General features: G+C 41.9%; 2 protein-coding genes across 4 annotated transcripts in view; one reads left to right on the top strand and one right to left on the bottom strand.

The window, feature by feature from the left end:
• LOC134422075 (dual specificity protein phosphatase 13B-like) overlaps window positions 1-937 on the bottom strand; it is a 28,419-nt gene extending 27,482 nt beyond the window's left edge. Inside the window, exon 1 of the mRNA XM_063163836.1 lies at window positions 735-937. Within this exon, the coding sequence (XP_063019906.1) occupies window positions 735-895 (161 nt within the window). The 5' untranslated portion in view covers window positions 896-937. The remainder of the gene's footprint in view (window positions 1-734) is intronic.
• SAMD8 (sterile alpha motif domain containing 8) overlaps window positions 1-15,155 on the top strand; it is a 47,462-nt gene that overhangs the window by 26,493 nt on the left and 5,814 nt on the right. For 2 of the 3 annotated variants that reach the window (XM_063163832.1, XM_063163833.1), the window contains one exon: window positions 8,857-9,009. The gene's annotated coding sequence lies outside the window, so the exon portion shown is untranslated. Of the gene's footprint in view, window positions 1-7,550; window positions 7,638-8,856; window positions 9,010-15,155 lie in introns of those variants that run through there. The other variant, XM_063163835.1, reaches the window with a different exon arrangement.

Consider the following 15,155-nt stretch of genomic DNA (forward strand, 5'->3'; position numbering starts at 1 on the left):
CCCCAGGCTCTCTCCTGCACAGTTCATCTGTTTTGTCACATCAGTTCTTTGGGATCTAGTCAGAGCTATACCCACATACACAGCACTGCCTTCTCCTGCCACCCACCGTACAGGTGACCAGCACCTGGTAGGACACCATGCAGTGACTTGTCCACCACTGAGCTTTGTGGAGCTGACCTGTTACATGAGGCTGCTGACATGCATCAAAATGTGACCAACAATCATTCCATACCTCCTGGTGTGTTCAAGGCATTGTGGATAAATTGTGCAGCAGAGAAAAAGAACTGGCTGATATCAAAGCTTGGCAGGTCATGGGCTGGTACACCATAATAATCAATGGTTGCTCCATAAAAGTCCTGGCCTCCGTGGCTGTATGATGTGCCATGGGCAGCATTTAAAACATGGGTCACACCCATCTTCCACAAAACAAATCTATTGTTTGCTGTTACTCTAAGGAAAAGACAAAGACAAATCAAGATGGGTGCAGTGATATTCACAGAGCAGAAGCACTGAGATTGCATCTCCCAAACCACTGCTGGAGGACCAGCCTATGCATCGATTCTAAGGGCTAATGGAGAAGGGAATACCAGCTCAGTCATAATTTTATCTCGGAAATCGTGCTGTCTGCAGCGTAAACGACAACAATTAACAAAACTATGAGCTGTCTAAAGCCGCACCCATGAGGCACACTAACAGAAGGTATGGCAGAGGTGTGTCCATAAAGCTGTACTTACAGGTCCCCTAGGAAGAGATTAGGCCATACTTCATCAACGTGATTGCAAGAGGGCCGCCCAGTGTTCAGGAGCTGCTCTATTTCCTTGAGGGAGGGGACATCCTCCGGGCGTGTCCCAGCGCCTTCAGGGTCCGGGCTGTCCGGCGCCCCTGCGCCAGCCATGCTGAGATCCGGGCGAGACGCCGCTCCCTCCCGCCGGCCGGAGCAAGGGCACAGGCGGCACAGGGGCGCTGCCAGCCCCGCTCGGTGCCGGGGGCTGCGAGACGGGCTGCGGCAGGTGCGGGCAGCCAGGCATGCCTGTCCCGGGGCTGGCCGCTCGCCTCTGCCCTGCCCCAGCCGCTGCAAACACATGCGGGTACCAAACTGGGCATTGCTGGGTCCAGCCTGCCTCTCTGGGCTCGTCTCCAGAGCCGCACCGTTCTGCCACGCAGCAGCCTTGCCCGTGTGGCACAGCCCCTGCCCCCAGGACACGCACTAACCCTGTGTGACTGTCCCCAGCCGTGTCTCCACAAGGACACGCACTAACCCTGTGTGACTGTCCCCAGCCGTGTCTCCACACAGCCACCGAGATCTGGGCACTCATCACTAGCAATTAAAACCTGATACAGGAAAAATAGCAACCCGTCCCAGTAACAATTGTCCGTCATTTAGAGGTGAAAGGGTCAGAAATACACCAGCAGGTATTTCACCAGGAGGTTAAATACCAAGTGGATGATGATGATGATGATGCCACTGATAATCAAGGGAAATTTATTTCTTGAAGCTACTGTTTTTTCACAAAGTGAAATTATCTGACATAACTGTACTTAATTTTAATATTTTCTATTGCAGTCCTTCACTGGGTTAATACAGTACACCTGCCACACATTGCATGATACCTCCCTCTTCTGTTGAAAAGAGAACAAAAGCCAGCAGTGTAATGGTTATCAGGTGAAACTTGTAAGCCACTGAGTTAGTTTATATAGGAAAGTCTGGTGAGCCATAAATTGCAGACCCGGTATATATGAAATTGTAGTATTAGTGGGTCTTTTCAAGTACAGCAGTGCCTATGCTTCTGCAGGATGACTCCTAGCAGGGGCTGAAAAATTGTTAGTGGAGCTACAAGGTAGAACAAAAAAAAATGGTGATGCTTTTCCTCTGTAAACCTGGCAGTCCAGGAGAGAAGGTGACCCAAGAGGAGAAGCTTATTGCTAAGAGTTTCCCCTGTAGAAAAAAAGGTCATGAATAGAAGGAATTCGAGGTCAGGTCTGAGCCACCTTCATTCCATATGCATTGACATACTATGATGGATTTGCTTTATTTTATCAAGAGATATATCATGGACATTTCAAGCTGGAATGGAATGTATGTATGGAATGGATTTATGTATTAAAATCTGGACTAATTAAGAGATGAGATATCATCATAATACAATGCAATAGTTTCCAGCATCAGAGGAAAAAATCACATGCAGCAAGGGAAAAGAGACTTTGTATAAAATATTTCATGAAACAGAAATTACTTATACTCTGTGGTATTTAGGGAAGAAACTGTTTAAAAGCTTCTGGTATACAAAGAGACTTCTTACTCCCTACTGCCATATATGTTCTGACCTAAAATAATGAGGGAAACTACAAGTACCAGTGCTGCAGTGCTTATTTAGAGAGCATAGTGGGACAGGCAGCCAGGCTCTGCTGTGGGTCAGGCAACCAGCTGGCAGACCCAGCAGAGGAGAGGACTGGAAAAATGGGTAAAGTTCAATTTCAAGCACTATGTATATGCCCTTAATACATGACCTTGTTTTTCTGTTTTGTTCTTGGGTTTGTAGATGTTTCAGTAAAATACTGTGCTTTAAGCTGATTGATGAGTGCCCGTGAATCAGGAAAATTAACTGACTGAGCAGGTTAAGCTGTTCAATTTAGTTTACTTTTCTCAGGTTTCTGGGTGGAGACTCAAGGTGAGGCTTTACTATCAGTTTTTTATAAATGTAACCCCAGCCCATTTGTTGCTAATCAAGTTCTGTGAAAAAGACGAAACTCATGGCTAGGTCTAGCCCTTTTCAGCTGTAAAACTTTTATTGGTCTCTCCACCAACTGCAATGACTAAGAATTCACCAGTTGCAATGACTAAGAACTCAAAGTTCATCTGTGCTATGAAAGGTGACAGAAAAGCAGAAACTCCAGAAAAGTAATCCCCAAGTCTGTTGTGCCTCGAACATTTGTATGCATAACATCCATCTATTTCAAAACTTTGCCATTCTATATCTAACATCTAAACATTTAACAGTCTGCAAATGTGGCTTTGGTAAAGCCACTGAACTTTTTTAGCCAGGAGTTGCCTTTGAAACAGACAGGAGGCAGAGACCTGGCTTTCAGATGGATTTGCCTCTACATCTGTGCTTCTTTTCTGGCCCTTTCAACATCTACTAAGAAAGGATGTAGAAAGCAACAGACTGATATATGGCCACACTGAATGGAGGCAAATTTAGCACTCTGTGCAGGAAATACTTTTTGAGATTCCAATCATTTGGTGGTGCATCTGGCTGTTTGAATGCTGGGCAACTCTAAACCAAACATTTGTGTGCAATTATATATGAACATTAAACAGCTGCTATTTTAGCTGAAATTAATGCATGCCTAATCTTGGAACATGCAACAGACATCATTGTAACCAGACTGTGCCTTTGTGATTGCTTAGAAGGTAGCACTTGGTACAATAATCTAAATCAAACAGTCCCTGGCTAATAATGTATTAGGTGGCAGCAGTGTAAATTGCCATGGGGTGCTCTAGTAGCACATGGCATTGCCAGGAAATTGTGCAGCAGTTGGAAACAGGAAATTCATGGTGGGTCTTCTGTTTCTTCCCTTGGAAATACTCATACCAGTTCTAACTGATGCCATGCCATCTCTCTACTGAAAAAAAAGAGGCAAAACCAGACACCTTTCACATACCCTAAAAGAAGGCAGTTTTTATAGTGAAAATGTTACAGCATGACAGTTCAGTTAGATAGGATTTTATAGATTCAGTATCTCCAGCTGCAAAAGGGTTTTTCTCATTTCACTCATTAGCCTGTTTTCAAGATTGATTTTTAGGATGGTTAACTACTGAAGAAGAATAGAAGTATTTGAACTCTGGTACATTTTGAGCTACACTAAGTGAGTAAGTGCGACACATTTTCTGGTGATCCACAACAAAGCTTTTCACACATGGAACAATTTTGTCTGCTGAGGACATGGAGTTTATTATTTTTCTTCTTTCCTTTATTATTCTCTTCTAATAAGCATGTTTTCTGTCTTAGAAAAATGATTATGGTTCCCTACTTTGGTTAGTCCTTAGGCATTCAATCTCTTATTCTTCCATTACACAATTAAGACATTTGAAGATAAAACAGATGTGTGAAAGTTCACACGACTGACCTAAGTATGCTTCAACTGAAGTACAGAGATTGTGAAGAAATTATAAGGCAGGACTTGATCTGTAGAAAAATGAGATTACCAATAACCCCACCCCAGAAAAAGGAAAAAACATTATTTAAATCAACTAGCACTTCTAGTGAAAGATACCCCCCTTGCCATGTTGTATTCTTTGCTGAACAAGAATTTTCATAAGCAATTAATTCTCTGTTCAGCAGACGCCCTTTTTTTTTTCTGCGTAGGTCCTTAACATTTGAGATAGATTATTTCAAATTATTATATGCTAACAATATTACTTAATGACAATGTTTTAAAAAAGAAAAAAAGCCCATTACATTAACACATCTAATTTTCCTTTGCTCTATAATATATTGTAACCTAAGCTAGTTGGGAATTTTCAATATAAATTTCCTTTCTTTTATTGCATTGTCAGCCTGAACATTAAATCAATATAACCATTTGAATTGAATAAATTGTTTTCAATCTAAAGATACATCAGTGTTATTACACATTTAACATTCTTTTTTTCCTTGGCAATCCACAGTTGTTTTAAAAATATCTGTAGCATATAATTTGTCATAAATTCTCAAACTGACTTGTCAGCACTGGCACTGCCTGTCAAACTTACATCAATGCCTTCATGTCACATGGCATGAAGTGGCATAAGTCAAAGTGACAGAATGAGGCTTATTGGAAATTTCTGTTAAATAAAGCACCAACTATTTAGATAATTCACCCTTTTAAAGAGCATCAAATGTTAGCAAGGAGAAGTAGTTTTCAGTTTTGAAGTGCAACAACTAAGCACCTACTACATATCTAAGTGTTACAAGTTTTAAATTATGTTCTTTACTTTTCTTTGCGATCTTATTTAGTAATTTTCAAAATATTTCCTAGATGATGAAATTAGAGCAGAAAAATGCCATTAGCAGTGATAACTTGAGATAGAAACTGACCATCAAGCCTTTTTCCAGTGCTGAGGCTCACAGAATCAGAGATTAATTAGAGTTGGAAGGGATCTGTGGAGATCATCCAGTCCAACCTCTCTGCCAAGGCAGGGTCACCTAGAGCAGGTGACACTGGAACCATTCAGGTGTGTTTGGAATGTGTCCAGAGGAGAGTCCATGCTCTCGCTGGGCAGCCTGTTCCAGTGCTCTTCCAACCTCCGCATAAAGAAGCTCTTCCTCACACTGAGGTGGAACTTCTTGTGCCTTTGCTTATGGCCATTGCTCCTTGTCCTGTCACTGGGCAAATCGCTTCTGCAAACCAGCCCAGCAGCCTCCACAGCCAGGCCTGGACTGCTCTCCTCTCTATATGTCTGTCTGTCTGTCTGTCTGTCTGCTTCACCTTTGCTCTGGATGCAGCTCTTGGCCAGGGGGTCCCTGCATGGAAATCTGTTGCTGGAATAACACACCTTAGGACCTGTAAACTTCAGATAGTCCTGGAGTAACATGCATGTCTGAATCCAGCTCATTTTCCAACCCAGACTTTTAAAGTCTGGAGACAGAATTTGGAATGTAACATTTAGGTGGATTGCTGGTTTTGCCACAGCACAGGGAAGCAGGGTTAGGAAACTTCTGCTTCCATTTTTGTTTCCTTCCTGGAATCTGGTGAGCTGGTAGACCCTAGTGCATGTTTATATGTAAAATAAAACAACAAAGGCATAGCACTGTGAACAAAGCAGCAGTTTCCTGGTACCTCTCCTGAAAAGAATGAGATCTCAAATGGTGAGCTAGCTTCAGGGCACGTGCTTAAGGCTGTCACAGTGACCTATTCTATGATAAGACAGCTCCGTAGCCTGTTTTTGCAGCAATTTTTAATTTTAGTTTGTGCTTATTTTTACATTTTTGGTTTAAACCAGTTGTTCAGAGAGAAGCAAATGCAGACATGTATTGTAGACTGTACCAACTTGGCACTTGGAAGTGTGCAAAAAGTTGTGATTGACTGGCAGTTGGTGGAGAGGAATTCATGTAAAAAACAGTAGAGAATGCACATAAATAGAGAAGCACAAAATCTCATTTAATTTACTTGCCTTGCCCTCCTGTAATTTTGTTTTCCTTGTCAGATACATGCTAGGGGTTTTTAAATATAAATATGTGTAAGTAAGAAAAATTACTGGAGTAAGCAAAATTACTTCAATTTTCAACCAGCTTTATTAATTGATCCATTATAAACAGGAAGACAAGGTCCATTTGATTTTTTTCAGATTTACATGTTTGTGTTTGTCACTGGTGGATTCAGATTCGTCAGTTTTTCATTTAGTGCGTTAACATTGTGAGGACTGAAATTGCGCTTGATTCCTACATTGTTTGCAGATGCTGCTAAACTGGCAAAAACGGAGGAACACACCCTCCAACTTCAGCAACTCATTTTGGGAAACTACAGATCATTTAGTGTAAAAAAAAAAAGCGGGACAGAACAGACTGCATAGAGATAAGCATCTTTGAACCAAGGCTTGTGGAAAGGAGCAGATGTTCTCACGCCTTGAGATCTTCTTCACAGTTTCTCTTCTGAATATCAGGCAGATAGACAGTCCATTACAATTGAGATAGCACAAGAGTGCATATTTGCATAGGATTGCTTGATGACTCGACAACTTGACTTAGCTTTGAAGAATTTTGAAATGCAAATTTTCTTGTTTCACTATTAGCAGCTATAAACTTTGCAATACATTTTTTTCTTTATTTTTAGAACAAGGATCCAGCGGCCACTTTCTCTGAAAAGGCAAAAAGGCCGTGTCATTAACTTCATGGATACACTGGCACCTCCTTTTTATTTCAACTGAAGCTACAACTTAAGATTGTTTTGGACCTCATAGTAATTACATCATCAACAAAACAAATTCTGACTGTTACTCAAACAGTTGCAAAGGGCTGGCATCTACCCCAGACAGTGGGTATCCAAAATAAATTTATTTCTGGAGCAATTTGCTTCTCGTTTGTCTGTCTCCTTCTATCCCCTCCACCTGTGCTGTTTGTAGGCTATGGAGTTCCCAAAGTTACGGTGCCATGCTGAAGCTTTCCTAAATCATGTGCGCTGCTCACATCTGTGCTTTGGATCCCCGCGCAATGACTGAGCGCTGCCGGCCAAGTGCTGACAGCCAGTTTTATTCTTTTTATACAGACATCAGTAAAGAGCAATGGTGCAACTGAAATGTTTTGTAATGACTGCCTGCTATGAGGCTGACAGTACGAAGGCCCTACAAGTTTCCTCTGTTATTCTGTCCTTGCGTATGCTTTGAGTTGAAAGATGGGAATATTTGCCGACCCACCGATTCCAAACCTCTAGCACGGCTCGAAGCCCCTCCTGGCAGGGGCCCTGTCCTTCCGTCCCGTCCCGCCCCTTCCGCCGCCGCCTGCCGGCGCTGCCGGCGCCGCTTCCGGACGGGGGATGGGGGGTGGCGGTGGCCGCCGCCGCTGCCGAGGAGAGGCACGGGCAGAGGCACCGGCAGGGCGCGGAGGAGCCGCTGCCGCAGCGCCCAGGGCCGGCGCGGCGGCCCCGCCACTCGGCGGCAGGTGAGGCGGGGCGAGCCGCGGGGCCCTTCCCGGGAGGCCCGGAGCGGGGACCCTTCCATCCTTCCTTCCTTCCCGCGGGGCCGCCCCGCAGGCGGGAGCCCACCGGGTCCCCATCGCTGCCCCCGCTGCGGCGTCAACCCCAGGGGTGCGGGCGGGCCCCGCGGGTCTCGGGCGAAAGGACTGCCCCGCCGTAGAGGCTGTGCGGGAGGAGAGCAGCTTCGCCTGCCGGGGGGCGGACGAGCCGTGTCCGTGCTGTGTGTCCGCGCTAAAATCCGCTCCGCCGTGGTTAGCGCGCCCGCCCGGCCCGGCACATCGCTGCGAGCGTGAGCGCCCGGCCCGGGAGCACCAGCTGCGCGCTGGGGCCGTGTCGCCGGCGGGCTTCGCGCTGGAGGGGTCAGCCCTTGAGCCCGGCTGTGCCGCTCTCGGGGAGCTTTGCCGGCCTCGTTAGGAGAGGCGTGTGAAGGTGTGGGACGGCACCGAGCGGGGGCCGGGACAGAGGGGCCTTGTGCGGTTTGTTGTGGGGCCTGGGGGCAGAGGGGACCCGTGCGGTTTGTGATCCCGCGTCAGCCTCCGCAGCGAACAGATCGTTCCTGGAAAAGATGCTTTGTGTCAGTCTTACAGTCAGATAACGAAACGGTTGTACCGGTCAAAATAGATATTCTTGTTACTTTTTAAAATAAAATTGGTGTGTTTTATGAGGACAAAATGTTCAGTTTTGAATAAAAATGCTGTTGAGTGTGTAGGATTTGATTATTAACAAGGCAGCATGGAACAGTGCTGTTACGGGTTTGCATGTGTCCTCTTCGAGTTTCAGGGTTAAATGGTGGGATCTGCCTGTGGGGAGAGTGTTTGTGCAAGTTCAGGGCCTGAGCATAAAGAAGTTGAAACTGCTGGAACTGTTACCCACTCAGTCTCTTAAATCTATATTACTGATGCATTATGTGGCCTTATTCACTTAGTTATGCTGATTGCTAGTAAAAACCCCAACACTTCAAAAAGGTAGCTTTTTCCGTCTGCCTAAGTTAATGGAAGAGGCAAATGAAAGGTAGTGTTAATGTTAACGTTTGGAATAAGTTGAAGTGGTCTCATGGTTTTGTATTTGAGGCTTCAGTTTGCAAAATTAATATTATAAAAAATTTTGATGTGCAGTGCTCATTCTGTGTTGTAAGATGACTTGATGACAAGATTCAACTTGGTAATGTCTGCTGTGTCTCCACAGAGCTCCCTTTTGCAGCTGGACACGGCGTCTGTGCCACCTCCACAGAGCAGCTGATCATGCTGTGCTCTGGAGTGGCAAGAGCTCAGAAGACATTTCCTGGCATTTAAGTGCCCCTCCTCTTTGGTAGGGGGTGCTTCTAGCTTAATATCAGAGGTAAGGAAATGGCTGTGTCTTTTTCTTCCTTTTGCTTTATGTGATGTAGAAGAAAGGTGGAACTAACCTGTAGGAGTAGTGTGAAGTGATTTTTATACCAGGTGAAAGGAATTTTGTAAGGTTTTGTAAGGTTTTGTTGTGTAAGTACTGCTTAGATGTGAAGGAAATGTCCTGTACATTTGTAAAGCACAAGAATTTTAAATTACCTTGTTTGCTCTTCTATATGGTGGTGTTTTTGCTGGCTGGTTGGGGGTTTATTTTAGTAGATACTATTAAAATACAGGTTGGTCTAGGAACCGTAATCTTTTGAGTTCTGTAGTATCGCTTTTCTTTCTACAGAGCGTGCTTTTGCAGCCCACTTAGCTGGGTGAGGTCCACTAACCATATTACACTGTCTATGTTTGTTTGATAATCACATGCCTTTTAGAAGTATTTTTATTTCTTCCCTACTTCAATGCATCTAAAATGAGGAAGGCTATTAGATTTTCACTAGACCAGAAAGATCAGATTGTAAATACTTGTGGAGAGTAAGAGGAAACATAGTTTCACTTCAGATATTGTTCTGGTATTCATTTGGATGGAGAGTTTGTTCATGTCTTCTCCTATCTCCATTGTAAGATGAGGGTGTGGAAAGAAAAGGGGAGAAAGAAACTTGAGTTGTTACTCCTAAGTTGTATGGGGATAAAGAGCAGCCAACGTTCTGTCACAGAAGGGATACACTACTTGAAATCAGAAGAAAAATATTTGACACTTGATATTTAGCATGTAAAATGTTCAAGAACTTAGTCAAATAGTAGTGAAGTACTGTGAATGTACCACATCCTAAGATAAGTGGTGGAGTACTTGATCAGTTGTTTAAAAATCACTTGTGTGTGCCTTGAATTATGGCAGTAGTATAAAAATTTGTTTTGTTAGCTGGTTAGTAGATTAGGAGCTGAGCTGCTCTTAGTATTCACTTGAGTATAACACAACCTGTTTGGCTTAATGAGGTGTGAGAGTCAGGGAGCAGCTTGTATTCTGTTCATTTTGATGCAATATATAACTATACTTGGTGCTTCTTAAGACAAACATGTTTAACTTTCAGGACTTTCTGTAGTAGCTGCTGTCATTATTGCATGGAGGTGTCTCAACAGAAAGACTCTGCTAAGAATATACAGCTAATATTTGATCCACAAGCTGCACTTCAATAAATAATTCTCAAAAAGCTCATCTTCCTTGATGGCTTAAAACCTAAGACTAAGCTAGTGTTACTTTGAGCTTTCTTATCTTACCTTCATACATAGCACTAAGACCTCTGAGTACAGTTAAGCTACTGCTGATCATCTCACTTATGATACCAAAGTCACTATTTAAAACTCAATGCAAGTTTTACAGCAATATTTATGCATTTGAAATGATTGTATTCTTGCTTCAGGAAAATACCATATGTTGTCTCATGGTGGGCATTGTGCTGTGTTTGATCAATTTTATATGTAGTATGGTAGCCATTGTATTTGAAAACTTGAAAAATCATGTATTGTTTTTGCATGTGTTCTTTCTGTCCTTCTGCTTACAAGACATCTCCTGTATTATATGTATCTGGTGGCATTTAGGAAGTAAGGACTAAGCCACTGTATGCTATATGGCAGTGAAATCTTTGGTGCTATTTGCTTTAAATAAGCACTGAAGAATTTAGAGTTTCCAGGAAGAGCAGGTGACAAGCTTCTCATGTAAGTCAGAGTCAGCAGAGTAGCTGAGCCTTGTGCTGCATAACAAGGCAGTGCTGTGTGTTCTTTTTCCAGCACAGCATTGCTAAGTTGGTGTGTGACAGTAGCCTTATTATTGCAGGCTGGCTCAGCACATGTTTTTGTGTAGCTTTTTTGTGCTGGGGAACCAAGGCCACCAACATGGGTGAAGTGGCAGCCTGTGCAGGGAACAGCCTCTCCCCTGAGGTGTGGGATGTGCTCCTAGGCCAGCAGACCCAGTGAAGGGGGGCCGAGTTGGGATGGCCTGTTTTCAAACTGCAGCTTGAAACCTTCACACAGAAATGTAGGTTAAATCACTTGAGATCTGGTAGTTGTTCAGCATCCTTCCTAAAATTGCTCTCCAGGATGGTGGGAAATGAATCCAAGGGGAAAAAATCAAGGGGCAAGGCTCTCCCATGTACCTGAGGGCAGGTGGTAAAGCAGTCATGGTGCCAGTAGAGATTTTGCATATGTGTCTAGAATAAACAAAACCAGTCAGCACTCTGCTAACTGCTGCAGACCTAACTAGGTTGTTTAACCCTTCAGCTATGACTGCTCTAATCAAGTTTGCAGCCTAATGTTACTGTGATATTAATGCTGCTTTTCCTTGGCTAGAGTAGTGATAAGCAGATTCAACTTTCCACGTTTTTACCTCAATATACAGTCTCAAAGTCTGTAAGCTAGGAAAGTTAGGGAATTAATGGTTGACTGGCAGCAGTTCAGTAGATGGGAACATGATAGAATCATGGGCAATCATGTTAAGGGAGGTTAATTTTCTCTAGATACACATCTAGGAAATTTTGCTGTCAGCTAGGGTATAGTCAGCCCCTCAGAGGGTTAAGAATCTTAAGAAATAAGATGCCACAGCCAAATTGTAGGAATGTTTATGGCTTACAAAGTATGTTTTTCTTTTAAAAAAGTAAATGTTTATACATATGCAGTTCATATGCATTGTGCTCATGCTGTTAATTGAAAGGCTGGTGCAAGAAAATGGGACACACAACACATCCTGTTGACAGGCTTGCTAAGTGTTAAGTCACAGTACCAGGAAAATAATCCACTAACTAGCTACAGACATTGCTGATGTCAGGGGAAAAGTCTATTTTACCCTCTGACGCTTGGGTCTGTGCTTGCTTTGTGTTACTCATGTGTGTTATTCATCATTAAGTAATGTTACCCATTATTTGGTTCAGTGATAAAACTAGTAATATGGAAGGCAAAGTAGTTTCCAGAGCTGTTTCCTTTCAGAAGAGAGCTGCAGTTATCTAGGGGACTTGGCCTCTGCTGCATTATTCTTACATAGCAGTCTAGTGGTGTAAAAGTTATGCAGCATTCTTCAGCTTCAAAAAGGAGCAGGAGCAGTTTCACACAGGGTTCTGTACTATATTCCAGGTGTTCCAATTATTAGGGAGAGTGCCTTTTACCCTTTAAACCACACAAGTGTCACCAATTGAGTAGTCTGAAAGGGAAGGCAGTTTCAGGATTTAAAAAGTTGCTTTGTCATTGAAAAATGAGTTTTCCTGTTGCTGTTGAGATGAAATTAGCTACCTGCTCTGTGCAATATTTTAAATTTGTGTTTTGTGGTCATTTCTTTGTCTTTTCCAGTTGGTTAAGTGTACTTTTATTGACAGTGTTTAAAAACAGAGCAGGTCCAAGTTGCATCTTGAGGTTAATGTAGACTTTCTCCCAGGCCAGCCCATAGTGACCTTTGATGGGTGTGCTGATTCAATGTTGTAAGGTTACTTTTATTACACCTTTGATAAGGGTTGATTTTTATTCCAGCAATGCCAGATGAAGGAAGACTAGGCTGCTGTTAGGCTACTTGACTTGTAACAAGTGGATAGAATTCTCTTAGGTTAGGGACAGTTTCCTGCCTTTGTCCTCAGAAGCTGCTTTGGTTAGAAGACAGTATGAGTAAGTTGAGTGTGTTTGTGTGGTGAGTTTACATTCACTGCTTTTAGAAAACCCATGATGATTACTATGTTATAAAACTCACTGTGATTAACAACTTATTTTCTTTTCTGTACGTAATCTGTTTTTCTGAGTAAAGAAAGCTGGAAGTTCAGTTTGGCAACTCAAGTTTGTTTATTTTTACTGGATGTTTTGGATTAGTGTAAGAACAATGTTGACAATACACTCATGTTTTAGATGTTGCTCAGTGGTGCTGACCCTAAGTCAAGGAGTTTTTGATTTTCCCCTGTTCTGCCAGTGAGGAGGGGCAGAAGAAGGTGGTAGAGACACAGCCAGGACAGCTGACCTGAACCTGGCCCAAGGAACATTCCATACCATGGAATGCCCTGCTTGGTATATAAATGGAGGGGGAAGATTGGCCCAGAGGGGCCAACCACTGCTGGGAAACTGGCTGGACAAAGGTCAGCAGGTGCTGAGCAGTTGTAATGTGCATCACTTGTCTTTCTTGGGTGTTGTTCTTCTCTCTTTTTGTTATTTTCACTGTAATTATTACTGTATTTTACTTTATTACCATTATTAAACTGTTCCTACCTCAACCGCTTGGGTTTGCCTTTTTACAGTTCTCCCCCCACCCATCCCACTGCAGGGGGAGTGAGCCAGGACATTTAATGAAATTAAATATCAAAATTTATTTCATTAGCTGTGTGACCAAAATGATTATTAGAGTTATTTTTGAGCTACACTTTCAGAAATAGCACAATAACATAAAAATGAGAAAACACCCTTTCATATGGAGAAGGAAGCATATAGCATATGCAGATATTCTAGTAGTTTGGTTTTTTTTTAATTTTGGGCAACTGTTTAAATCAAGGTGTTAAAGCTTATATACTTATTGACTGTATATGAGGTATTGAGAAATTTTAGCAATTAATTAAGTACAAGTTTTTCATATACTTTTCATATACAAGTTTTCATATATTCCTGAGAGAATATCTTCAGATGCATTATGCCCTTAATTATTTTAGAAGGGTAAGTGTGATTTGTGTGCTCATTTTTCTTCTAAAATATTGCTTTTGCACTGCTGGGAAATCTCATTTGGCAAATTGAATCTTTTCTGACATAGTATAAAATACTTTGTGGTTCTGTTAGATGAAAGCCAGAAGAAAAAGTTGCATCCAGTAATTATATTAAGAGCACAATAGGTACTGTACCTCCTTAAAAAAAAAGAAGTGAAAAGGAAAGACATTCTGTTTTTGGAGGAGCTGTGCCCCTGAAAACGTTGCAGAACTGTGGTGAATATTCATGATGGATTTGAGTACCCGTTTACTATAGACAGCAGCTAAATAATAGATTAAATACACTGTTTCTTTGCTTTCATTCTGAAAGCCTTGAATGATGTATGTGGCAGTAGTGTATTGTAGTGCCTTGTATTTTCTGAGATTTGGTTGGCATGATTGAAGCATTTTAGTTAATTAGACTGTTTTTTCGAGTACAAAAGAGCTGTGAAATTGTAGCTGTTTCTTAGATGGTAGCTGTACATGAGCCACCAAATATAAATTATGCACAAATCCATTCTCTACTGCTGTGGGTCTTCAATATTGCATAAACACTTTAGTACTTTTACTTCACTGGTAACCTTTCAGAGTTCTGTCGTGTTCCACATAATGTCCTGTGGTTAACTTTTTTCTTGGTTGTTTTTCTGGTGACTTGTCACCACCATGTGACTAAAATGTTGCTGAGCTGACTCTCCTTCCTTCATGCAATATTCTAGAGTCAGGAACACAATTATTGAGAAATCTGTATGAAGAGAATATCTCTCTTCTGTTTTTTGTGTGTTACTATGCTATGTATTACCACATCCATTTAAAAAATGCTTTGAAGCTTAAACCAGTACTTCATTTCTAGTAATGCTATTTTTGAAATCTGAGCATTTTAAAGGATTCACAATTCAGTAAGTATCTATCTTAATTATTGAGATCAAACAAAGAAATAGGATGGTTGTACTATCATCATACAACTAGCATACTTCAGTTCAATGCTGTTGCAGATATCTAGACTTAGGTTTACTTGGAAGGAGTGGGGGAATGTCATGTCATCAAAGCTTCAGTCGTATTTTAAAACAGTGGGATATATTGGACTGTATTGAAATGTATTATTTCAGCTTTAATTCAGTTTTGTGTGTTTGCTGGCTGTACTTCCTCGTGTAGTTGATGAACTGCAAACAGTGGAAAAGTCTAATGATTAAGCTGGTATTTAAAGAGTAGTATTTGATTTTCATTGCCTAATGTAATTAACAAAGCAGGATTTATTTATTTATTTGCAACAAAATTAGAACAGTATACTGGATACGTCTAGGAAATATTCTGCTTCTTGGAAACTTTAGGTTTCTATTTAGGAGCAAATGAGATAATCTTAATTTAGTTTTTCTTGAACAAAAAAAAGGCATTTTTGTAATACTTGCCTTAGAAATTAGGTCTGTTTTTTAGCTATCTCTTATGTAAAATGTCTTGG

This window comes from Melospiza melodia, chromosome 9 (genome assembly GCF_035770615.1).
Source record: "Melospiza melodia melodia isolate bMelMel2 chromosome 9, bMelMel2.pri, whole genome shotgun sequence".
NCBI lineage: Eukaryota > Metazoa > Chordata > Aves > Passeriformes > Passerellidae > Melospiza > Melospiza melodia.